General features: G+C 43.9%; 2 protein-coding genes across 2 annotated transcripts in view; one reads left to right on the forward strand and one right to left on the reverse strand.

The window, feature by feature from the left end:
- Positions 1 to 6,015, reverse strand: part of LOC306930227 (proteinase-activated receptor 3-like) — a 401,892-nt gene extending 395,877 nt beyond the window's left edge. The window contains 6 exon segments of the mRNA XM_079511069.1: positions 125 to 441; positions 1,456 to 1,545; positions 2,207 to 2,414; positions 3,101 to 3,268; positions 4,042 to 4,144; positions 5,780 to 6,015. Of these exon segments, the coding sequence (XP_079367195.1) occupies positions 125 to 441; positions 1,456 to 1,545; positions 2,207 to 2,414; positions 3,101 to 3,268; positions 4,042 to 4,144; positions 5,780 to 5,849 (956 nt within the window). The 5' untranslated portion in view covers positions 5,850 to 6,015.
- The window catches only part of dock3 (dedicator of cytokinesis 3), a gene marked incomplete at both ends in the record, with an annotated part of 242,237 nt that overhangs the window by 197,588 nt on the left and 19,649 nt on the right, over positions 1 to 25,000 (forward strand). The window contains 16 exons of the mRNA XM_079511052.1: positions 8,730 to 8,892; positions 10,267 to 10,373; positions 10,616 to 10,787; positions 11,270 to 11,367; positions 11,800 to 11,883; positions 12,251 to 12,351; positions 12,902 to 12,983; positions 13,495 to 13,665; positions 17,232 to 17,424; positions 17,854 to 17,981; positions 18,196 to 18,345; positions 19,965 to 20,063; positions 22,179 to 22,273; positions 22,419 to 22,494; positions 23,428 to 23,528; positions 24,016 to 24,074. Coding sequence (XP_079367178.1) covers positions 8,730 to 8,892; positions 10,267 to 10,373; positions 10,616 to 10,787; positions 11,270 to 11,367; positions 11,800 to 11,883; positions 12,251 to 12,351; positions 12,902 to 12,983; positions 13,495 to 13,665; positions 17,232 to 17,424; positions 17,854 to 17,981; positions 18,196 to 18,345; positions 19,965 to 20,063; positions 22,179 to 22,273; positions 22,419 to 22,494; positions 23,428 to 23,528; positions 24,016 to 24,074 — 1,879 coding nt within the window. The remainder of the gene's footprint in view (positions 1 to 8,729; positions 8,893 to 10,266; positions 10,374 to 10,615; positions 10,788 to 11,269; positions 11,368 to 11,799; positions 11,884 to 12,250; positions 12,352 to 12,901; positions 12,984 to 13,494; positions 13,666 to 17,231; positions 17,425 to 17,853; positions 17,982 to 18,195; positions 18,346 to 19,964; positions 20,064 to 22,178; positions 22,274 to 22,418; positions 22,495 to 23,427; positions 23,529 to 24,015; positions 24,075 to 25,000) is intronic.

Here is a 25,000-nt window from a genome sequence, read left to right on the forward strand (position 1 = left end):
TCGTTTAAAAACATAATTATATAGATTATTATTTTCATATAAGTATACTATGTGTACTATAAGCTATAAACTTGCAGCATGGTCGCGACTTTGAAATCGTTGAGAAGCTCAGGACAAGCAGTACCTGTAGGGCACCAGCAGGGCGTGCTGTGGGCTGTCTCGCAGGGGGAGCACGTCGTGGCAGGTGGTGATCCCGCCCAGACGGGGGATGCGGTAGCTCTGGCGCACCAGGAGCTCAGGCACCACGGAGGCCCCGAACAGGAGCCACACCGCCAGGCAGGAGCCCACCGCCAGGGCCGTCTTGGGCAGCCGGCGGTAGAGGAAGGGCCGCGCCACGGCCAGGTAGCGGCTCACGCTGATGCAGGCGATGGTGTGGGCGGAGCAAGACACGTTCCAGTAGAAGGAGGCGGTGGCCAGGCGGCAGGCCGCCTCCCCGAACACCTGGAGGAATGATCACATGACCACGTGAAACCAAACACCTGGATAGAATGATCACATGACCACATGAAGCCAAACAGCTGGATAGAATGATCACATGACCACATGAAGCCAAACAGCTGGATAGAATGATTACATGACCATGTGAAACCAGACAGCTAGGAATGATCACATGACCACATGCAACTAAACACCTGGAACAGCCCGATCTCACCCAAACACGGTGAAATAGCATGGATTGGCAATTCCGTACACATACACGCCTAGAAAACACCAAAATACTGCTACTGTTTTGACTGCGACAGAGGCGTGGCTTTCACTGTCTCTCGTGGCTCAAGTTTTGCTTTCCTGTATAATATTTAATTAATATGTTGTCAGTGCCGTGCATGTTGGCTTTGCACCGACAATGCGTTCACGGATCACAACAAAACTAAACGGTGGCAAGAACAGCACAGTTAAAAAGGTGCAATCGTGGCTTAAAATTTTAACTATATAGCACTGACGAAGGTCTTAGGACCGAAACGTTTGCTTTTTAATTGCACCTTGAGCACAGAGCACTTTATGAGCATGATAAAATAAAAGGAAAAATGTTTCCCTATAAGTCTCAGTCTATAGAAGTTTTTTACTTAATTTTGTTATACAGTGAGCGAGTCGTGTTCGGTCAAGTTTTCCTTTAAAAATGTAACTATACAGGTGTGGAAGACTAGGAGAATATTTCGACTAGCAGCACTGCACGTAAAAACTGAAGTGGTGAATGTCTCGGACGGACCACAGCACTATTGCTCCAGGAGCGCCAGTGAAATGACAGGCCGGTGTTGTGGTACCAGCACAAATTGGTGCCGTTCATTGTCTTAATGGCAAAAGTCCACCAATTAATATGACTCGGAAACTGGGGTTCAACATAACTGGAGTGGGGCGGAGGACATGAATGAATGAAAACCATTTCAAACTGCACATCTTACAACCAAACGTGTAGCGTAATATAATAATAATAATAATAATAATAATAATAATAACCCAGTCATTGTGGTTGAGGTGGTAGTGCACCCTGAGGCCCAGTGAGCAGAGCAGCAGCAGGTCGGACAGCGCCAGGCTGAGGTAGAGCACCTAGTCAAGAGATATTAAAAACATCTGAGAAGAAATGCCTTACGAAGAAATGCCTTCACCAATGTGTTTGTAAAGGTGTCTAGAACTGTGTCTAAGTTTGTCTCCCGTGGTCAACAGGTTCTTAATTGGTCCTCACTGCACTGACCGTGGTGGAGGGCAGGTTCTTAATTGGTCCTCACTGCACTAACCGTGGTGGAGGACAGGTTCTTAATTGGTCCTCACTGCACTAACCGTGGTGGAGGACAGGTTCTTAATTGGTCCTCACTGCACTAACCGTGGTGGAGGACAGGTTCTTAATTGGTCCTCACTGCACTAACCGTGGTGGAGGACAGGTTCTTAATTGGTCCTCAGTGCACTAACCGTGGTGGAGGACAGGTTCTTAATTGGTCCTCACTGCACTAACCGTGGTGGAGGACGGGTTCTTAATTGGTCCTCACTGCACTAACCGTGGTGGAGGACAGGTTCTTAATTGGTCCTCAGTGCACTAACCGTGGTGGAGGACAGGTTCTTAATTGGTCCTCACTGCACTAACCGTGGTGGAGGACAGGTTCTTAATTGGTCCTCACTGCACTAACCGTGGTGGAGGACAGGTTCTTTATTGGTCCTCACTGCACTAACCGTGGAGGAGGACAGGTTCTTAATTGGTCCTCACTGCACTAACCGTGGAGGAGGACAGGTTCTTGGTCCTGGAGCTCCGGGAGGTTCTGGACCTGAGGAACAGCAGGATGTAGAGGTTGGAGGGGATGCCCAGCGCCATGGCCAGGACGTAGGCCGCGGGGATGAGGCACGTGCTCAGGACCCCCGCCGCGTAGCCCACCGCCGGGTTGCCGGGGTCCACCTCCAGCCAGGGCGGGGTGGGGGTTGGGGTGCTGCAAGGTTATTCGAGTTAACCAAAATTAACCAAATAATAAGCAAAACGAAAATTGAAAAAACAATTTCGGTAACTGAAATAAAAAAGGTACAGAAAGCTCTCGTTTAGGAACATCTACAGTATAATAATTTTGTGTGCCGCAGCCTCTGCCTCAGCTCATGGCTTCACGTTGGGTGTTCAGAGTATGGGTTTTATGCAGTTCAGACTATAGGTTTTATGGGTATAAAAGTCTCCCATTGGCTTAGAGGCAGGCAGCCTAGAGACGGTCACTACTAGAGGTAGTATAGCAAATGTAGTTCATTTGATTTTCAAGCACCTGCACAAAAAACTACAATTAAAAAAATAAACTGTAACTAACTGAAACTGTATTTGTATTGTGTGTTTATAAGACTATATAACTAGGCCTAACTGAAATTATAGTCAAAATGCCTTTTGTTTTTGTCAATAAGCTTTTTGGGAGGATATGAAATATGAATCTATTTATTTTGCTGTACCAGTTTTACACCAGCTGTCGGCAACTTGTGGTCTGTGACGCAAAACTAAAACCAACATTAAAACAAATAAAAACAAACTATTAGGATTTTCAGAAATAAAAACTAGCAAATCCACTCTAGAAATGAAGAAATGTCAAAATGAACTAAAATTTTAACTAAGATGAAATAAAAAATCCCAAACTATTCTAACCTGGAGGGGCGGGCTCTGTCTTTGGGGAGATGATGGTCGCCCCCCAGCAGGGAGGGGGGAAGGGTGGAGAAGTCGTCGTCGGTGGATTTGGGGAGTTTTCCGTTGAAGGTCTTTGGGTCGAGTACACCGCTGGTGTTTGTCATGCTGCTGTTATCACATCCTCTCTGTCTGTCGGCGTTGTTTTTTTGATTGATTGATTGAATACAGACATGTAAACAGCATAATGGTAGTCAGACACAAATATGAAACAAATCAACAACTACAAAAACACTCTTTTCTATGGGACCTACAGTAGGCATGTAACAATATATCGTGAATCGATTAAAATTGATGCAAAAATGCAATTTAAATCGTGATCACAATTTGAACCAAGGTGAAAAAAGAAGAAAATACAGGATCTTTGTAAAATAATTGATTAAAAAATGAGTTTTCAGTCATTTGCTACTGTAAGAGAGCATAAGATAAGAAAATTAAAAGAGAAATAATATACTGGTTTTGTGCGAGAGAAATACAAAAATATATGTTTTGGTCGTTTGTCTGGAAAAAAAGAATTGTGTTTAAAAACTTGATATCCTCGCTGCGCGGCATAATAGATGTTAGGATAACTGGAGCCCCCTATGGGGAGACAGCGGCCAATGAAATCGCTGGGAAATTTGATCTCAAGTCCGCCTGTGTGTGGAGGTATGCCCAAATGACCACCGATTATGCTCCAAAAGTGTGAAAACGTATTTCACCAGACCTTTAACACTGGATGCTAATAACGTGTATACACGTCCTCTCAATAAAAAGCACGGGGTGCCTCGGAAGTGTATACACGTCTTTAGGTCCTTTTTAATGATATAAAACGGGATCGTGGTAATCCATTTTTTGACAGCTTCCGTTGCTAGGCAACGCCTTGCACAGAGCTCCCGGACATGTGTGGGTATGGAGGTGTCACTCACTGTAGATCAGTAGTTGCACAGCTCTGAGGGTATGGAGGCCACTGTCCCTTATCCAGACCGCTGCGACGTCTGTTCTGTCTGCTGCGTTCCTTATCCACACCTTCTGGAAAGACACACAACACATAGCCCGTCATGTTTTCCTGTTTTCTTCAGTGGTGGAAAAAGTACTCACATGTTTTACTTAACGCATTTTGTACTGAGTCAGATTCTAAAAATGCCTTCTAAATCCTGACCTAAGTTTTCTGAAAACTTCAAATATTTATGTAGCAGCATCAAAAATATATATTCTTTGAATACTGTATACTGTATAACCCAAGAGGGGTTCCCATCCAGAATGGGTTAAGTAGAAGTATCAATACTGACATGAATAAATACTCTGTTACAAGTCCTGTATTTTCAAATGTATTAAACATTTTTAGAAAATAGCAGATCTACAAGCTCACAATGTGTTGTGAGCTTCGACTATTTTCAAATGGCCGAAATGTATACAGGAGCTGAAATGCTGCATGTATGTTTTGTAATAATAATAATAATAAAGATCTACAAAGGAATAGTAGGTGTTTGCACATAGGACGTGCTTTTCGGGACGAATATCGGAGCAAATGTCGGAGCACGGGAAAAAATAATCAAACTCACGGAATGTCAATCACGTTTGCACACTGCGTCCGAATATTGCGTCTGTATAATAGGTTTTCTGACGGGGGTCGATTTTATCAGTTTTCACATACTGTAGCAAGACATGGTCTTTCACCCTTTGAGCAGTGCTGTGTCCTTCTAGACCAACATGATCTCCACTGAGAAGTTGATCATCTCGTTGAAGAGCACAAGTACTTTATGAACACGTACTTTATGCGCGCACGCGCGCACACACACACGCACGCACACACATCGCAGTGGAAGAATGCAGAGCGAGAGAAACAGTGGGGGAGAGAGAGATAGAATAACACGGTGACATCGCATCTAATCAACTTCTAGTGAAGCAGGGACCTACTGTGTACATTAAACTTTTTCAAAATAATGATTGGATCGGGGATCATCCTCACTGCTGCTGCTCTAATTTGAAAATAGCCGATCTACAAGATCACAATGCGTCGCGATGTGATGCATTGTGAGCTAGTACAGTAGATCTGATGTGATGCATTGTGAGCTAGTACAGTAGATCTGACATTTGTATACATTTGAAAACTTGAAATGGGACATTCTGCATGATGAGTTGTACTTTTAGTACTTTAAAAGCTATAATATGACACAGATGCGTCCTCAGGTCTAAAAGTGCAAGACCACTTTGGTAGAGGTTTGGATTGTATAGTTACCTTGCCATGATGTAACTCCAAATGTGGACAAGAAATGTAAAAAACAATGCTCCAGTGATTATAAATTGATAATTCAAAATATGCTCCTCAGTCCTCATTGACTTACATTGTAAGCTGAAACAGCTCTCAAAGTCACTCTTTTAGTACATAAACAAACACAAAGTTGCCTTTTTTATGTTAACTTGTTAACTTCCTGTTGATTTTACTATTTGAAGATCATGGCAAAGTAACTACACAACCCAAACCTCTACCAAAGTGGTCACTTTAAGTCCATGTGGATACCAATACTTTTGTAGTTTTACGCATGTACATTTTGAATTCTGAACATTAACTTGTAACAGAGAATTTCTACAGTGTAGTATTGGTACTTTTACCTAAGTAATAAATGTCAGTACTTTGTCCACCACTGCACACCAGACACTTACCGTTGCCTGCGTGTGTCCATGGCAGCGCCATCAGACACACCACCAACACACCAGACACAAGCTTAGCCATTTGAGTCCTCCTCGCTCAATGATACAGTAGATAGATTCACTTATTCAGTTATTCCTTGAGCAGCATATGAACGATATCAACATTCCAGTATAGATTGACTCCAGTGAGTATTCCAGGAGTTTGTCTTCTCGTCCATGGCTGTAGGGTGTGTGTTCACATGCCTCTGCTCTGCTGTAGTGTAGCGTAAATCCACTCTGTGCTGACAGCGGTGCGACAGCCTGTATGCCTGTCTGTCTGTCCCTCCCTGCCGGAATGAGAGCTCTGTATACTGTGTGTGTGTGTGTGTGTGTGTGTGTGTGTGTGTGTGTGTGTGTGTGTGTGTGTGTGTGTGTGTGTGTGCGTGTGCGTGTGCGCGCGCGCGTGTGTGGGCGGGCGAGTGTATGTGTGACGCTGTTTCCTGCTCAGTGTGAGACATAGGGAACATTAATTCATGATGTCTGCATCAGTCAGTCAGTCAGTCAGTGTGTTTTCTGACTAACACTGCTCTCTCTCTCTCTCTCTCTCTCTCTCTCTCTCTCTCTTTCTCTCTCTCTCAGCTGTATGCATAGGCCTGCTCTTATGTAACAAACCCTTTCATGTTTGGTTTAAAGGATGATCTCTGTCACTCATACAGCAATAGAAGTGATTTGTTGGGACATGTTCCACAGACACTGTGCTGACTCAGCAATACACTTTAACAAATTCATGAAGAAGTCATGATTAATTGATTGATTGATTGATTGATTGAATACTTTATTTTGCAAAAAGTTTGCAAAAAGTGCAGATAGTTATACATTATTGCTAAAAGGATAACCCAAAAACATGTGGTCCTTTAATACTAATAACACTCCTTAAGGCCCAAACCACACCATTTGCAACTCCTTGCAACTAGTCACAACTACTCCTTGCAACAAAACCACAAAGGTCAACCACACCAATGCAACGTTAACTCATTGCAACTGCCATTAGGGATAATGGTTGCAAGTAGGTGCATGTTGCAAGGAGTTGCATGGTGAATCATTGGTGTGGTTTGGGCCAAGGCTCACACACAGTTACTCCAGTTTTGAGGTGATAACCTACTCACCGCGGTGGGAAAACTAGCTGTTCACGGACACAGACGGATGGACAGGAGTTAAATCATGATACATGTTGATTGTATGACCTTTGGTTCAGTTAAGTGGGGCTTTTATAGCGTCAGCATGAGGCCGATTTGAAACAATGAATAAAGGATAAAGTAAGATTCTTGGGCCACAGTCATTTGATGTGAATTAAATTTAGCGATTGCAAAGCAGAATCAACAGCATCCTCTCCCTCTCTTTTGTGGTTTTGTTTTCCGGACTGTGTTTATTCTGTTGTTGTGTAACTTCCTTCCTGGTGTGTCCCATCACCCCCCAGGCCCCACGTTTCCTCACCCCTCCCGTTTGTAATGTGGGAGCTGGCGAAAACTGCTGGGAACTCTGATTACCCCCCACGCAGACATGCACGTGTGCACCCACGCACACAGAGTGATATAAATAGCCTGAATAGTTGAGAACTGACGTTCCAAACAGGCCAGATAAACACCATTTGTGGTTGTGATGTTATTTGGTCATTAAGTGAGTAATTTGGAACAGTTTTCAAACTTACACATCCATGCTTTCAGTCACCAGTGTTTTAGCCAGAGGTTATAATAGTTTTGGATGTTTCTTTCTTTCTTTTTTTCCCCTTTTTTTTTCTTGGGCACAAAAGATCCATCCATCCATCTTCAACTGCTTATCCGTAGTCGGGTTGTGGGGGCAACAGCAGAGAGCTCCAGACTTCCCTCTCCAGAGCAACATTAGTAACTTAACTTCCTCTTCGGCGTTCCAACTTCCAGTGGCGTTCCAAGGCCAGTGAGTCGATGTAATCCCTCCATCTGCGCCTTGGTCTGCCCCGGGGTCTCCTCCCAGTGGGACGTGCCTTGAGGACCTCCCTAGGGAGACGCTCGAGAGGCATCCTAACCAGATGCCCGAAGCACCTAAGCTGGCTCCTTTCCAGGCGAAGAAGATGGCATTTACAAATGTATTCAGTTACAGATGTACCACCAACCATCCTCAAACAAAAAATCAGGGCATTTTGTCTACAATTTCAGGTTTTTTTTTTAATACAGTTTCACAACTTCTTAAAAATGTTTATGTAATCTCGTTTTTTGTTCTTTGTGTTATGTCAAATGTGTGTATATTTGTTTTGCATACATGGCAACTTGGTCGCAAGACAAATTTCAGTGTGAACTGACAATAAAGGACTATCATATCATATAGGCATATCATTTGTTTTCTAATTTTGGAATTTCTTAGATTCAATTATTTTGAAAAATCATTGAATTTGGGGGAATTTTTATGTTTTGGAATCAAGCTACACTAATCCGTCAATGTTGATGTTAGGAGCTCATTAAAACATTGGTGTTGTCAGACGACAGCCGGATACAAACGTGATTAAAACGAATTGATCAGCTGCCATAAAATCCTATTAGGATTTCACAAAAATACAATATTCTCCGCGTTCTGTTCCCAGGCAGTATTTTTGGTGAAAACAATTTTATTCAACTGCCAACTGCCATAACTAAAGAACAGACATTTTGCCCCTGATGAAAGCAGAGACTCTCTCCTTTTTTTGAGATATGGTGTTTTAAAAAATATTCTGTGGGTCTTGAACGTTTGTATAAATGCTGGCAGTGGCTACAGACTGTTCTAGAGAAACTCCGGCAGTTAATAAGCTAAGAGATCATTTGTAACTTTCAACAATGCCGTCCCTAGTGCTATGGTGTGCTTATGAAAAAAGTAACATCACTGCCTCCTCCCCACCCCCCCTCTCTCTGTGTCTCTGACTCTGTCTCTCTCTCTGTCTCTGTCTCTCTCTCTGTCTCTCTTTCTCTCCTCCCAGGATTGCATCAGTCTCGGTTCTGGAGAGCCCAACATCGCAGAGCACCGTTCCTTTGTCCTCTACCACAACAACAGTCCTCGATGGGGCGAGGTGCTCAAACTGCCCATTCCCATAGACCGCTTCAGGGGCTCACACCTGCGCTTTGAGTTCAGACACTGCTCCAGTGAGTAGGCTGTCACTCACAGCCCATCGACAGTACAAGCGCTGCGCTGTGAACGTTATACATTTCCTTTAACCACTTTTGTGTTTAAGTGGTTAAAGTAAATCTATGAATTCTAGGAATCCCTGTATGTCCGTCCGTATGCATGTCTGCTTGTCTGCTTGTCTGTCCACATATCTGCAGAACCACTCAGATCAACTTCACACTTGGTGGGTGTATTTCTGAGGACCCAAAACGACTGCAGCTTCAAGTGTGAAGCAGTGTTGATTTCGATGACTAAAACTATGACTGACTGACTGACTGAATAAAAAACTAAGCTACGATGACTAAAACTAAGACTAAATATATTGACAATTTCATCAACAGTCTAACAGATAAAAAAATGTTAGGGAGGGACTAGTGGAGAAGAGATCCAGTAGAACTAAAAGAGAAGTCATTTTAGCTGTATTTATCTGCTCTGAAGAAGGCTACTGCCGAAACGCGTCAGCGTTCTCAATAAAATATGAGAAATTGCATCTGAGGCTTCTGAGCCATGCAGTCTTGCATCTTTTATTTTGGAGTGACGCTTTTTCCACTTTGTTGGTTTATGAGATGTCATTTTATGTTTGGTTGCACTCTGAAAATAGCAGATCGGCTATTTTCAGCATGCAGCCAAATGTAAAATCAGGCATTATGACGCCGAAATACATTGGTGTCGACTAAGATTAAAATCTTATGATATTTAGTTGACTAAAGTGTGACTAAAACAAAATTAAAATGTATTCAAAAGACTATGACTACGCTAAAGAAACATTTGCTGTCAAAATCAACACTGGTGTGAAGAAGTTTGGATAAGCAGTCCTGACCCCCTCAGAACAGGCATTCGTTCCCGACATCACTGAGCTAGAGCAGTGCTAGAGCAGTGGTTCCCCAACTTTTTCATGTCAAGGATCCCCAAATTGACACTAATCAGCCTGCGGACCCCCATAATTGCATTTCTATCTCTGGGACCCCCAATTTATATTGTAAAATCACTATTAGTTTAACTCTGAGAGTGTACAGATGGATTGCATTTGTACACTCTCAGAGTTACAGACCCATAAGGGTCCATTTGGTTCCTAACTATCATTTAGCTGGGGACCCCCTGGAACTCCGTCAAGGACCCCTGGGGTTCCCCGGACCCCAGTTTGGGAACCACTGCGCTGGAGAGAGAAACATTGATTTGATACTGATAACATGTATGGACCTATTGGTCCATAAGCAGAGCAGAGCAGACACCAGTAAAGGAAGTGTCATTTGGTGTTTTCTGGTTTCATGTGTTCTCATCATTTATTCAGTGGGGCGAAATCGTCAAGATTTGAAACTAATGGTGAATCTCTTTCTTCCTTTGCGTGACAGCCAAGGACAAAGGTGAGAAGAAGCTGTTTGGCTTCTCCTTCACTCCCCTGATGAGAGAAGATGGGACTACGCTATCGGACGAGAGCCACGAGCTCTACGTCTATAAGGTCAGGACGTGATGTGTTTGTCTCTCTCTCTGTCTCTCTGTCTCTCTGTCTCTCTGTCTCTGTCTCTCTCTCTGTTTGACCAGAATGCAACAGAGCCTTCATTAGTATCATCGGTAACACCTGTGAAGGAAGTAGGGAAGGGGCCCAAGTTCTTTCCAAAATGGCGTGTGTGCATATAGAGACCATTCTATAATTTATATTATTCAATTTCTATATCTTTTTTCGACTCCCTCTGTCCTCAGTGTGATGAGAACAGCACCTTCACCAACCATGCGTTGTACCTGGGACTGCCCTGCTGCAAGGAGGACTTCAACAGCTGTCCCAGCATCCCCTCCAGCCTGGTGTTCCAGCGCAGCGCCAAGGAGACCCTGTGGATCTGCACGCAGCTGTCCTCCACCAAGCTCACGCAGAACGGTACAGAAATACTCACAGCTTTTATCCCCTATGATGTGATTCTCAACCTTTTCAGGTTGTGACCGCCCAAAATAATCATTTAAACCCCCCCCCACACACACAAGCACAATGTAGGAGTCTCTGGCAGGAGAAAACCTCATACAGTACGTCCAAAACGTTAGTTTTTAGGATTCAAATTCAAAAGTAGTCAAAACATGTCGCTTCGTGCCACATTTCAAGCTTGCGCCAAATGGCGCAGATAATGCAGATCGCAACTTTTCTCATATTTTGCATATTTCACAACTTTTCGCATATTTCTCATTTCTAATTTCTCCGCATATTTTGCAACTTTCTGCAATTTAACCGCATAAAATCACATAAAAACCTGCATATTTCATCGCAAATTTGTGCCCGCACAATCAAGGATTTTAAGCCGCATAATCAAGGATTTTTGCCTGCGTTTTTCTGGAGGGTCTATTCTACATGTGTTGTTGTCTTCTCAGTGGACCTCCTGGCTCTGCTGAAGTGGAAGGTCCACCCAGAGAGGGTCATGGACATCCTCAGTCGCCTCAGACACGTCAGCGGAGAGGAGATAGTCAAGGTGAGGACCAGGAGCCTCCAGGAACAGCAAGGCATTGTGGGAGGAAAACAGTCTGCATGCATGTGGGACTCCCTCTTTCTCAGGTGTTTCGCCTTGATTGCCCTAAACACTAACATTTAACTTCACTAAAAACTATGCCTAACCTTAACCCTAACTAGGCATCACAGAAATTATGCCTAAGACTCCCTCGTCCTGGGAAAAACACCGTGGAAAGATATCCTCCCGTATGCATGTGGGGCCTGTCAAAATGATTACATAATTGCCTAATAGCAATTATTTGAGATAAACGCAATTATTATATTTTCTTGCATAATCATCAGTCATTTCCATGGTGAAAAATCTTCATATATTTTCAAACATTTTAAGAAATAGAAATATAGCCAATCTGCAATCCGTGTCGACCATCTGTGATGCTGTGTATAAATGTTACAGTTTCTCCAAGACATCCTGGACACACTGTTTGCCATCCTTGATGACAACACAGACAAGTATGGCCCATTGGTCTTCCAGTCACTGGTAAGTGTGTGTGTGTTAGGGCAATGTTTCCCAGTGTCGTTCGACACATTTTTATGGGTCCCTTTCTTTTTTTGTTTCCTACATTTTGTTATTAATTATTATTTAAAAACATTCCCAACGATTCAGTAATTTCATGAAGAAATAAAAGAAAAATCAAAGAAATTCCATAAATTAGAAAACAAATCATTCATTAAGGAAAGTTTATGCATGTACTATGTAAACTCTTAATTTCCATTTTCCAGCCATTCAGTTGCAATTATCTATAATCTGGGGACCCCCAGGTTGAGAACATCTTAGTCTACAGTGCCAAGTCGGTCATACCACCCATGACCAACATTTGCATTTTAAATGATGTCTGTCTCCTCAGGTGTTCATCATTAACCTGCTCAGGGACAGTAAGTACTACCACTTCAGGCCCGTCATGGACACGTACATCCAGAAGCACTTTGCCGGAGCTCTGGCTTACAAGTGAGTGCTTCAAGTTCACACACTGCACTGCACCTATTACTGTACCTCACACTGCAACGTCCATGACTCACATTATGCCGTATTTATAAATCCTATACCCAGACCTTGAATAACCATACCAGCACACTCTGGCATGTTTGTCTCATTGACTACAACCCGCACCATACTTGAAGTTACTGCTTCAAGATGTTTGTGAAAATGTTTACACCCAGAAATGTGTTCAAATGAAAAAAATTGAAATAAATAAATAAACAGATAAATAGCAGATGTACAAGCTCACTACCATATCAAATATGGATAAAGTGGTTAAAATTATTGCGACCGCTATATTAACAAATGTACCGTTACCCGGTAACATTTCAGTATGATGGAAATCATGGTGTGTGTGTGTGTGTGTGTGTGTGTGTGTGTGTGTGTGTGTGTGTGTGTGTGTGTGTGTGTGTGTGTGTGTGTGTGTGTGTGTGTGTGTGTGTGTGTGTGTGTGTGTGTGTGTGTGTGTGTGTGTGTGTGTGTGTGTGTGTGTGTGTGTGCGTGCGCGTGTGCACGACAGGGAGTTGATCCGCTGCCTAAAGTGGTACATGGACCGCTCTGCAGAGGTGGTGAGACAGGACCACATACAAGAGGCCATGAAGGTGAGACACCTACTACTACACCTGGGATAATATACGCCACATCGGCAGGTGTTGAGAAATAACTCCCCTCTGTGTTTAATCAACCATGAAGGGGTTATTTCTAAACAACTACCCGCGTGGAGTATATTACACGGCTTCTTTATAAATAAATTAATAAATTCACCCAAAAGTAACAACAAAACAAAGCATTTCCTTGCTCACAGTAATGAAAGTGTTGCGCTCGGTGGACACGCTCGCCTTGGAAAACAAGGACGTGTTGATCAAATAGAATCAATCTTTGGTTACTGCATTGTGTATTTCTCGCTTCAAATGTTTTCAATAACATTCTTGAGAGCAACATTTGGTCGTAAATGACATGTGTGTATTGTGTAAATGACCATCGGTCAGAGATCTAACTAACATCAAAGATACCGGTATTATATTATCTCTCTCTCTCTCTCTCTCTCTCTCTCTCTCTCTCTCTCTCTCTCTCTCTCTCTCTCTCTCCCCCCCCCCCCCCCCCACACCCCAGGCCTTGGAGTATCTGTTCAAGTTCATTGTTCAGTCTCGCATCCTGTACTCGCGGGCCACCTGTGGTCTGGAGGAGGACATGTTCAGGGTCAGCATCCAGGAGCTGTTCCAGTCCATCCGCTTCGTCCTGAGCCTGGACAGCCGCAACACAGAGACGCTCGTCTTCACACAGGTGAGGACAGACATGCAGGACATCACTGTATGTTAGAGACCAGTGGTCCCAAACCCAAACCCAAACTAGCCGATCTGCTATTTTCACTACTTGTTAATTTATTTATGGAAATTATTTTATTAACGGAAAACAATGTTGTTGTTTTTTTATAGACAAACAGTTGTTATTGATTGATTTATTGATTAATTTACTTACTTATTTATTGCAAGACACAAACATTGGGATGATCTCTGATTCAGTTGACTCTTAGCTCTGCCATTGTGTTATATACTTTCTCTAGTGACTGTTAGACAGTTAATAGTTTCCCACAGAGAGATCCCCTTCTGCTTTTAGGTGCTTTTAAATCTAATTCTCCATCCTCTATGACACCCCCACTGTCCTCTTCCTCTGCCCTGAATCTTTCCTTTGTTTTCTGTCCATCCCTTATCAAACACTGCCACCCCATAATGCTTTCCTCCATCCTTTTTTTGGGGCCCCAAATTGTTCCTTGCCCACACGTTGACCGTGCTGTCCTACCCCAGCACCCCCACCACCACGAGTCTAGCCCCGGCTCAACCCCAGCCCCGGGCCCTTGTGTCGGGCCTACCTCTCCCTTAGCTTCCAGCCAGGCCCTGCAGGGCCAATCCCAAAGCCCTGCCCCGGGACAGGCTCCTCCCAGTAGCGGGCAAGGCAGCACCACCTGCTCTCAGGGGTGGAGCTCCAGTTCTCCACACCCCTCTCCTCTGTCAGTAAGTAACAATGGTTGGTTCGAGGAATATTGTGACAGTGTGACACCCTCCCTCTGTTTGTGAAACTAACGGCACACGCACCCGCACCCTTGTGTAATCCCTCTTGGCCTCTTACACCGGGCACATACTCCCAGGTACGCACGCACGCACACACTTTGTTTTTCTTTGCATATCACCTTCTCTTATGTAGTAGAAATCTAAATCACACCACTCACTCACCAGTGTCCAGTCACCACCAGCCCCTGTTGTGTTGCTAGGGTCTATCAAGCACATGTCTTCAGTCGTATCATCCCCATCTGCCATTGACGCATGTACTGTATACGTCATTTCAATCCAACGCACAATCCGACGCATTGTGTCTTATTGAATTTATTAACGCATGTGTATGTTATATCCGTGTTTACTATAGAGGGCGCTCTTCCACAACCTGTGAGTGATCTATAGGACTTCTGAAGAAGAGTACTTCACTTACCTCGCGATTCGATACAATCTTGATCCTAGGTAGCCTGGTAAAACCACTCCCCCTACTGGACAACAATTGCATTCTGCCAGAAGGGAGAGTCTGGTGTCTCTCGGGCAGAGACGATGTACCAAATCAGACCGGAACGATATGCAGCTGTATGCGGCCGCTAGAGGCGGGATCAATGCAAGACTGATGACATATTGAAGCTGTGCCACAGCACAACCTAACAAGACTACAACTCGAAATGATTATGGAGATATCAGATTGTTGTCCCGCTGCTCCCGGTTCATCGTTTCTGCTTGAGAGAGCCCAGATGCAGGCAGGAGGAGGGAACTTGAGTGAACTCAATACTGCCGCAATCTGGCAAAGTCAGGTTAGATCCTAGGTACCTAGGATGCCGATTTGATATTGCGATTCTTAATTATATTGCGATTATAAGTTACTTATAACAAGTTACTTTGCTTTTGTATTATACTAAAACATTTTAAACCAATTATAAAAAACATAAACCATGAAAAGTTGAATCATACTTCAATGCAGCCAGTCAGTGTTTCTGACATAAAAAAATACTTTAAAATCGCATAAAAAAATCCCACCCCTATTACTACCGTACTCGGAGTATGTCGTACTCCGTACACTCTGTATACATACCGTATTATACTGTATGTAACATACATAAAAAAAAAATCAAAGAAACTGTTAGATTACAGTTGATATTTGAGCTATGTATTGTTGGAGCACACACTGTTTTCTGTGACACATAATACCTCTCTCTCTCTCTGGTTACTCTAACCTAACAGAGTTAGCTAACCTTGCTAACTCTGTCATGGTAACCCAACACCGGACATCATGCTGCTCACGTCCTAAACAAGTGCTTCTCAAACTTTTGAGTTCCGTTTGTACACTGTCAGAGTTACAGACCTGGAGGGGTCCATTTGGTCACATTTGTATACAGTCAGAGTTATAGACCTGTAAGTGTCCATTTGGTTACATTTGTACACTGTCAGAGTTACAGACCTGTAAGGGTCCATTTGGTTACATTTGTACACTGTCAGAGTTACAGACCTGCAGGGTTCATTTGGTTCCTAAGTATCAGTCATTTTGCTGCTGGGGCCCCCCAGAAACCCTCTCAAGGATTGAGAACCACTGTCCTAACCAACCAAACCTGTTTCTACACACTGAACTTGTGCGTGTGTGCATGTGCACATGCACATGCGTGCGTGTGTATTGTTTGTTTTTTGGATCTGTGTGTGTGTGTGTGTGTGTGTGTGTGTGTGTGTGTGTGTGTGTGTGTGTGTGTGTGTGTGTGTGTGTGTGTGTGTGTGTGTGTGTGTGTGTGTGCCTTGTTGTCTTGGGTTTGGAACTAACTTCTTCAAGGCATGAGAATTCACAGGTTAGTTTACTTTGTTGTGTAACAGTCTGCAGACAAGGTACTTCTGAGAACAAATTCACACACAAACACATACACATGCACGCACACACAGGGAGCGTGTGTGCGACTGTGTGTATGCCGTGTTTTATTACCACTGTCTTTCTCTGTCATCCTCTCTCTCTTCTATTTTTCTCCTCTCTATGCAGTATACTGTACATAAACAGTCCATAATGGCGTTCGTTTTGTCTACATTTCTCCCTACTCATTACAATGGTACCAAACATACCTGAACAATAACAGCTGCAATGTTGGCTAAACCACGCTTTCGCAAATTCATCTTTTCTTCAGGAACATTTCGGACCGACAAATCAATCAGCACAAACAAATGCATTAAAACTGTTGTCTCTGACACAGTTAGAGGGGGGAGCAAAAGAAGCATGTTCTCTTATACAACGTAAAGACACGAGGACATTGAGAGTTTTCCATATTTCTATGTTGACATGTAGGCCTATGTGTGGTTCCTAACAGAACTACCAAAATGTCCCAGCCCTATAGTGTGAGTGCTTTATTGTTTGTCCATTATCTTCTCTGTCGGGTGGAATCCTCCTACCGTACGTCCAAAACTTTTTAGGATTCAAATTCAAACATATAAAAAAATATCAGATAGACGAGTTTGAAATGCGACACTTTGCGCTGCGTTTCAAGCTTGCAGATCTGCTACTTATGATCTGTTTGCTGTAGTGTGTAGTAGTGTCAAGTAGGGCGTTAATTTACCCCCCAAAAAAACACAAACAGTTAGAAAATGGAGATAAGAGTTTTATGCCCGACAGCGGCGATAAATTTGTCTGTTTGTCCTGCGTGGATTAAATGCCGGGGCGGTGTGATTCTCACAGGAGTGTTTCTGGATTTGCATTTTGAACCCACGACTTCTGAGTCTGACATGATTGATGACAACAAGTCCATAGTCTGACACAGAGGGTTTGTGTCCTCTGGCTACATGCAGGCAGCTCTACTGAACTCCTTCCCGGCCATCTTCGACGAGCTCCTGCAGATGTTCAGCGTGCAGGATGTGGCAGAGTTTGTGCGCGGCACTCTGGGAAGCATGCCGTCCACCGTGCACATCGGACAGTCCATGGACGTGGTCAAGCTGCAGTCCATCGCACGCACCGTGGACAGCAAGCTCTTCTCTTTCCCCGGTAAATAAAAGGGCTTTTTGTTTTTTTCTTCACGGATGAAGATTTCATGAGATGAACAGATTTTAAAACATCCATTAATCAAAACAAAAACGGGGGAAAAAAGAAGGAGATTGTTTCACTCAAGCAAAACATATTTGTTGTATTTATTATATTGTCTGATTTAAAAAATATAACACAATATGATTATTTTGGTGCGTGCGTGTGTGCGTGTGTGCGTGTGTGCGTGCGTGCGTGTGTGTGTGTGTGTGTGTGCGTGTGTGTGTGTGTGTGTGTGTGTGTGTGTGTGTGTGTGTGTGTGCGTGTGTGTGTGTGTGTGTGTGTGTGTGTGTGTGTGTGTGTGTGTGTGTGTGTGTGTGTGTGTGTGTGTGTGTGTGTGTGTGTGTGTGTGTGTGTGTGTGTGTGTGTGTGTGTGTGTGCGCGTGCGTGCAGAGTCTCGTAGAGTGCTGTTACCAGTGGTGTTGCATCACATCCATCTACACCTCAGGCAGCAGAAAGAGCTGCTCATCTGTTCTGGAATCCTCAGCTCCATATTCTCCATTATCAAGACCGGCTCACTGGTAACACACACACACACACACACACACACACACACACACACACACACACACACACACACACACCATTTAACATTAACGTTGACGTTGAGTGTAATGCTATGTTTTGCTGGGGACCCTCTGGAACGACCCCCAAGGACCCCCTCGGGGTCCCCAGACCCCACTTTGAGAAGCACTGCACTATATTAACCACCCTGTCGATCCAATCCTGGCTCAGGATTCGTCGGTGCAGGAGGAGGTGGAAATGATGGTGGAGTCCCTATTGGACGTCCTGCTCCAGACGCTGCTGTCAATCATGAGCAAGAGCCAATGGCAGGACGGGGCGGTAAGGGGCCAACGCTGTCCGCAGTGCACAGCCGAGATCACTGTTAGTAACTAACAATACCACTACTACTACTACTGTTCATCACTACCTCACCTGCACCCATCATACATGGTTTGTGTGTTTGTTCGTTCCTTTGTTCGATCGTTCGATCCTTTTCTTCATTCATTCATTCATTCATTCGTTCATTCATTCATTCATTCATTCAATTCCGTTATCTGTCCATCCCTTAATTAATAATAATAATAATAAACGTTATTTGTATAGCACCTTTCATGACATCAAATGCAGCCCAAAGTGCTATATGTAAAAAAAGAGATCAACAAAACAAGTACTGTACATATTTTGATGCATGTGTTTTGAAAGCCCACACAAGTATGTATTTTGATTTGGTGTTTTAATTTTTACAATAGATGGCGCTCTTCGCTAACCTACAGTATGATTCACCGTTCAATGAAACCAGGAACCAGGAAATCATGTGGTCGCAAAAACACAGCTCTCATCCACTCCTACCCATAGATATAAAACACAGCTCTCATCCACTCCTACCCATAGATATAAAACACAGCTCTCATCCACTCCTACCCATAGATATAAAACACAGCTCTCATCCACTCCTACCCATAGATATAAAACATATAATAGATGCCTCATTGGCCGCTGCAGTTCGTTGGGGCGACCTGTCTCCAACGGGAGGAGGAAGTCAAGCGGAATCTTGAAGGAACACGCCTCTGATTGGCCCCTTACGTTCTTCCGTTTCCTTCCGCAATGCTTCGCAAGGAATCTCGGGAAAGCTTGCCATTGCAATCACGCATCGCCATCGCCTCCCTTTGGCCTTTGCCTCCATGTAATGTTGTCTTCTGTTGAGATACAGACGGCCAGAGCCGGAAGAGGCGTCTACCTTTATATGTCTATGCTCCTACCCAGGGTTTAAAAACACAGCCAGCTCCCATCCACTCCCACCCAGGGTTTAAAAACACAGCTCCCATCCACTCCCACCCAGGGTTTAAAAACACAGCTCCCATCCACTCCCACCCAGGGTTTTAAAAACACAGCTCCCTTCCACTCCCACCCAGGGTTTAAAAACACAGCCAGCTCCCATCCACTCCTACCCAGGGTTTAAAAACACAGCCAGCTCCCATCCACTCCCACCCAGGGTTTAAAAACACAGCTCCCATCCACTCCCACCCAGGGTTTAAAAACACAGCTCCCATCCACTCCCACCCAGGGTTTAAAAACACAGCTCCCATCCACTCCCACCCAGGGTTTAAAAACACGGCTCCCATCCACTCCCACCCAGGGTTTTAAAAACACAGCTCCCATCCACTCCCACCCAGGGTTTTAAAAACACAGCTCCCATCCACTCCCACCAAGGGTTTTCTAGAACGCCTCTATCTCCCTTCATGTAGGAAACAAAAAATAAAGGCATAATTTACTCGTGACCCATAAGAGTTTGTCCGACAGTGGGTCCCGACTCAGTGTTTGGGAAACAGTTATTTTTTAGCACAGCCCATTAGTCATCCATGCCAGCCCTCCTCCTTCCATCTTTGTTCTCATTGGTCATCTCATCCTGTGTATACTACACTGTGATTGGTACAAACTGATCCTCTTTGCCTTGTGATTGGCTGACATGTCTTTCCCCCCCATGGCCTCCCATTGGACAGGGCGAGTACGTGTCGTGCCTGCTGTCCCTCCTCCGGCAGATGACGGACATCCACTTCCAGCACCTGATCGAGAACTTCCAGAGCAAGGAAGAACTCAAGGTAGAGCTGCACTACTTAAAGAGGAAAGGGGAACTCAAGGTAGAGCTGCACTACTTAAAGAGGAAAGGGGAAGAAATCAAGGTAGAGCTGCACTACGTAAAGAGGAAAGGGTCAAGGTCAAGGTAGAGCTGCACTACTTAAAGAGGAAAGGGGAACTCAAGGTAGAGCTGCACTACTTAAAGAGGAAAGGGGAACTCAAGGTAGAGCTGCACTACTTAAAGAGGAAAGGGGAACTCAAGGTAGAGCTGCACTACTTAAAGAGGAAAGGGGAACTCAAGGTAGAGCTGCACTACTTAAAGAGGAAAGGGGAACTCAAGGTAGAGCTGCACTACTTAAAGAGGAAAGGGGAACTCAAGGTAGAGCTGCACTACGTAAAGAGGAAAGGGGAAGAAATCAAGGTAGAGCTGCACTACTTAAAGAGGAAAGGGGAACTCAAGGTAGAGCTGCACTACTTGAAGAGGAAAGGGGAAGAACTCAAGGTAGAGCTGCACTACTTAAAGAGGAAAGGGGAACTCAAGGTAGAGCTGCACTACTTAAAGAGGAAAGGGTCAAGGTAGAGCTGCACTACTTGAAGAGGAAAGGGGAACTCAAGGTAGAGCTGCACTACTTGAAGAGGAAAGGGGAAGAACTCAAGGTAGAGCTGCACTACTTAAAGAGGAAAGGGGAACTCAAGGTAGAGCTGCACTACTTAAAGAGGAAAGGGTCAAGGTAGAGCTGCACTACTTGAAGAGGAAAGGGGAAGAACTCAAGGTAGAGCTGCACTACTTAAAGAGGAAAGGGGAACTCAAGGTAGAGCTGCACTACTTAAAGAGGAAAGGGGAAGAACTCAAGGTAGAGCTGCACTACTTAAAGAGGAAAGGGGAACTCAAGGTAGAGCTGCACTACTTAAAGAGGAAAGGGTCAAGGTAGAGCTGAACTACTTGAAGAGGAAAGGGGAACTCAAGGTAGAGCTGCACTACTTGAAGAGGAAAGGGGAACTCAAGGTAGAGCTGCACTACTTGAAGAGGAAAGGGGAACTCAAGGTAGAGCTGCACTACTTAAAGAGGAAAGGGGAAGAACTCAAGGTAGAGCTGCACTACTTAAAGAGGAAAGGGGAACTCAAGGTAGAGCTGCACTACTTAAAGAGGAAAGGGGAACTCAAGGTAGAGCTGCACTACTTAAAGAGGAAAGGGGAAGAACTCAAGGTAGAGCTGCACTACTTAAAGAGGAAAGGGGAACTCAAGGTAGAGCTGCACTACTTAAAGAGGAAAGGGGACACCCGCTTTGGATGTTATCAACCCATAATCACTCACCAGTATGTTCTTATCAGGACCATGCAATGGAGACAATATGGACATTTCCACATACTGCCTAATGCGAGTTAGGCGACTAGGACATTTAGTAAAGTGAAATTACTGCCGCTGAAGTGAAAACATTGTGAAACTGACTTACATGGCCGGATAAGACTGATATGAGGTTAGGGGACTTACGTGGCCCGTTAAGACTGAGGTTAGGGTTAGGGTTATGGTAAGTAATTGTCGGACAATTAAATCATCTGATAGCATCCAAAGCCACTAAAGGGGAATTTAACTGAAATCATATTCTTTAGAGCTGTTGTGTGGAAATATAAAAATTCCCCCCCTTTCTGTGTTGCCTAGAACTGGAGAATTGATTGTTGTGCTACATAGAGGGTATGCGCATGCATAAAGTGAGTGGCAAATCGAGTGGCAAAGTGAGTTTAACGTTGTTTAATGCAATGTGATAGGACTTTTCTGTTTGGATGTATGGGCTGCCCACCACAGCTGTGCGGTGATGCTCGTTTAAAAAAATCTGATTGCTTCCTCGAAACTACCTATGGTAATTGAATATCAAGACATGTTAGAGCATCAGTACTATCAACATGTACTGTATTGTGAAACGTGATGTATAACCATATGCCATTATAAACTTCTACAAGTCACATCAATTAGGAATTGCTAATTCATAGTTAGGGACCATATGTTTGGTGAGAAAAGAGGTGAGAAATTCATCTACAATATTCTCTTCTCTTCTCTTCTCTTCTCTTCTCTTCTCTTCTCTTCTCTTCTCTTCTCTTCTCTTCTCTTCTCTTCTCTTCTCTCCTCTCCTCTCCTCCAGGAGTTCCTGTTGAAAATTCTCTGTGTTTTTAGAAATCTGATGAAGCTCAGCATTTTCCCTCGGGACTGGAATGTCATGAGACTTCTCACCAGCAAGTATGACTGACAAACATGCACGCACACAGACACACATTGAACGCAAGAACCACTGAACTCAAACTTGAAATATGAGGCTTAATGTGTGTGTGTGTGTGTGTGCGTGTGCGTGTGCGTGTGCGCGTGTGCGTGCGTGCGTCTCCAGTATCATCGTGACCACGGCCCAGCACCTGTCCCCTGCTCTACACAAGAACTTCACAGATGCCGATTTCGACTTCAAGGTGTGTGACTTTGACAGACCTGACCCACACATCTGTGTCTCCCTCACACACACACACACACACACACACACACACACACACACACACACACACACACACACACGTGCACAGCCTGTGAATTTGACCGTGCGGCCAGTTGGTGCAGCACGCTGTGTGATGTCACGCAATGCGCTTTGATTTGGAGGTGATTCTGACATGGATGTCAGGTGTCAGGTGGACTCATGCTGCTGTTGCCTGCTTAGATAAGGCACACACACATGCACGCACAAGCACACACACACACACACACACACACACACACACACACACACACACACACACACACACACACACACACACACACACACACACACACACAGCTGACTGCATGGGTAGAGAGGCCTCCTTCTAGGAATGGGAACGTGTCCAGTTTGACCTTCGTCGTCTCAGCCAGTTGATGTGTGCTGAAGTGTCTGTGAACCACGGCAGCTCTTCGTTGGCATGAGACGTTTACATTGCCAAAGCCAGTGTCAAGACTCAAAATATGATAATATAATCGCATAGTCTGAAAAAAGAGAATAAAAAGTCATCGAACATTGTCCATTTAAGAAAGACAATTTTATTTGTTTAGCACATTGTCAACAAAGCAATTCCAATGTGATTGACACAGAACACAAGCAAAGAAAACATACTAAACTGCTCCACCCCGTGGTTGATTTTGGAACTAAACCACAGGCTGGCTGTGTTACGTGTGTGATTCAGAGGCATTGAAAAGGAAATGGGACAAACTCACTGGCCAACCACTGTATGTCACATTGCTTTGTGTGTGTTTTGTGTGTTTTGTGTGTGTGTGTGTGTGTGTGTGTGTGTGTGTGTGTGTGTGTGTGTGTGTGTGTGTGTGTGTGTGTGTGTGTGTGTGTGTGTGTGTGTGTGTGTGTGTGTGTGTGTTACCAGGTATGGAACTCATACTTCAGTTTAGCAGTGCTGTACATCAATCAGCCCAGTCTGCAGCTGGAGACTATAACCCCTGCCAAGAGAAAGAATGTTCTGGACAAGTAAGGACACACACACACACACACACACACACACACACACACACACACACACACACACACACACACACACACACACACAGCCGAAAAGTATGATCATCTACATTCTACAAGCTCACAACGTGTGAACTTAGATCTGCTATTTTTCGGTTTTAGACATCGCCGCACAACCACGTAAAAAGGGAAAATCTAACCCCGCTCCAACCCCCAAACCTAGCCTCCATAAATGTCTAATACTATAACCCTGAAACCAACGTGAATTTTCTTTCTAATTGTAAAGTACCTCTGACCATAAAACAAACCCATTGTAACTTCCAAGTCCATTTTAATCATGCAAATATTCATCGAAGACACAAATCCCTGGTTCTGGTTACTGATATTGTCCTACTAACGCATGTGTGTTTTGTTAATTACTTATTTTATTTTATTTTGTATAATTGTTTTGGGAAAATAAAATAATAATATTAATAACAATACTTTTGTCCTCCAGGTATGGTGACATGAGGGTAATGATGGCCTATGAGCTGTTCAACATGTGGCAACACCTGGGTAAGACACCCAGGATTCATACTACCTCTCTGCTAGGATTACACATGGTTAAATACTACCTCTCTGCTAGGATTACACATGGTTAAATACTACCTCTCTGATAGGATTACACATGTTAAATACTACCTCTCTGCCAGGATTACACATGTTAAATACTACCTCTCTGCCAGGATTACACATGGTTAAATACTACCTCTCTGATAGGATTAAACATGGTTAAATACTACCTCTCTGCCAGGATTACACATGGTTAAATATTACCTCTCTGCCAGGATTACACATGGTTAAATACTATACCTCTCTGCTAGGATTACACATGGTTAAATACTACCTCTCTGCCAGGATTACACATGGTTAAATACTACCTCTCTGCCAGGATTACACATGGTTAAATACTACCTCTCTGCTGGGATTACACATGGTTAAATACTTCCTCTGTGCTAGGATTACACATGGTTAAATACTACCTCTCTGCTAGGATTACACATGGTTAAATACTACCTCTCTGCCAGGATTACACATGGTTAAATACTACCTCTCTGCCAGGATTACACATGGTTAAATACTACCTCTCTGCTGGGATTACACATGGTTAAATATTACCTCTCTGCTGGGATTACACATGGTTAAATATTACCTCTCTGCTAGGATTACACATGGTTAAATACTACCTCTCTGCCAGGATTACACATGGTTAAATACTACCTCTCTGTTAGGATTACACATGGTTAAATACTACCTCTCTGCCAGGATTACACATGGTTAAATACTACCTCTCTGCCAGGATTACACATGGTTAAATATTACCTCTCTGCTAGGATTACACATGGTTAAATACTACCTCTCTGCTAGGATTACACATGGTTAAATACTACCTCTCTGCCAGGATTACACATGGTTAAATACTACCTCTCTGCTGGGATTAC

Source organism: Electrona antarctica, assembly GCF_951216825.1.
Source record: "Electrona antarctica genome assembly, chromosome: 9".
NCBI lineage: Eukaryota > Metazoa > Chordata > Actinopteri > Myctophiformes > Myctophidae > Electrona > Electrona antarctica.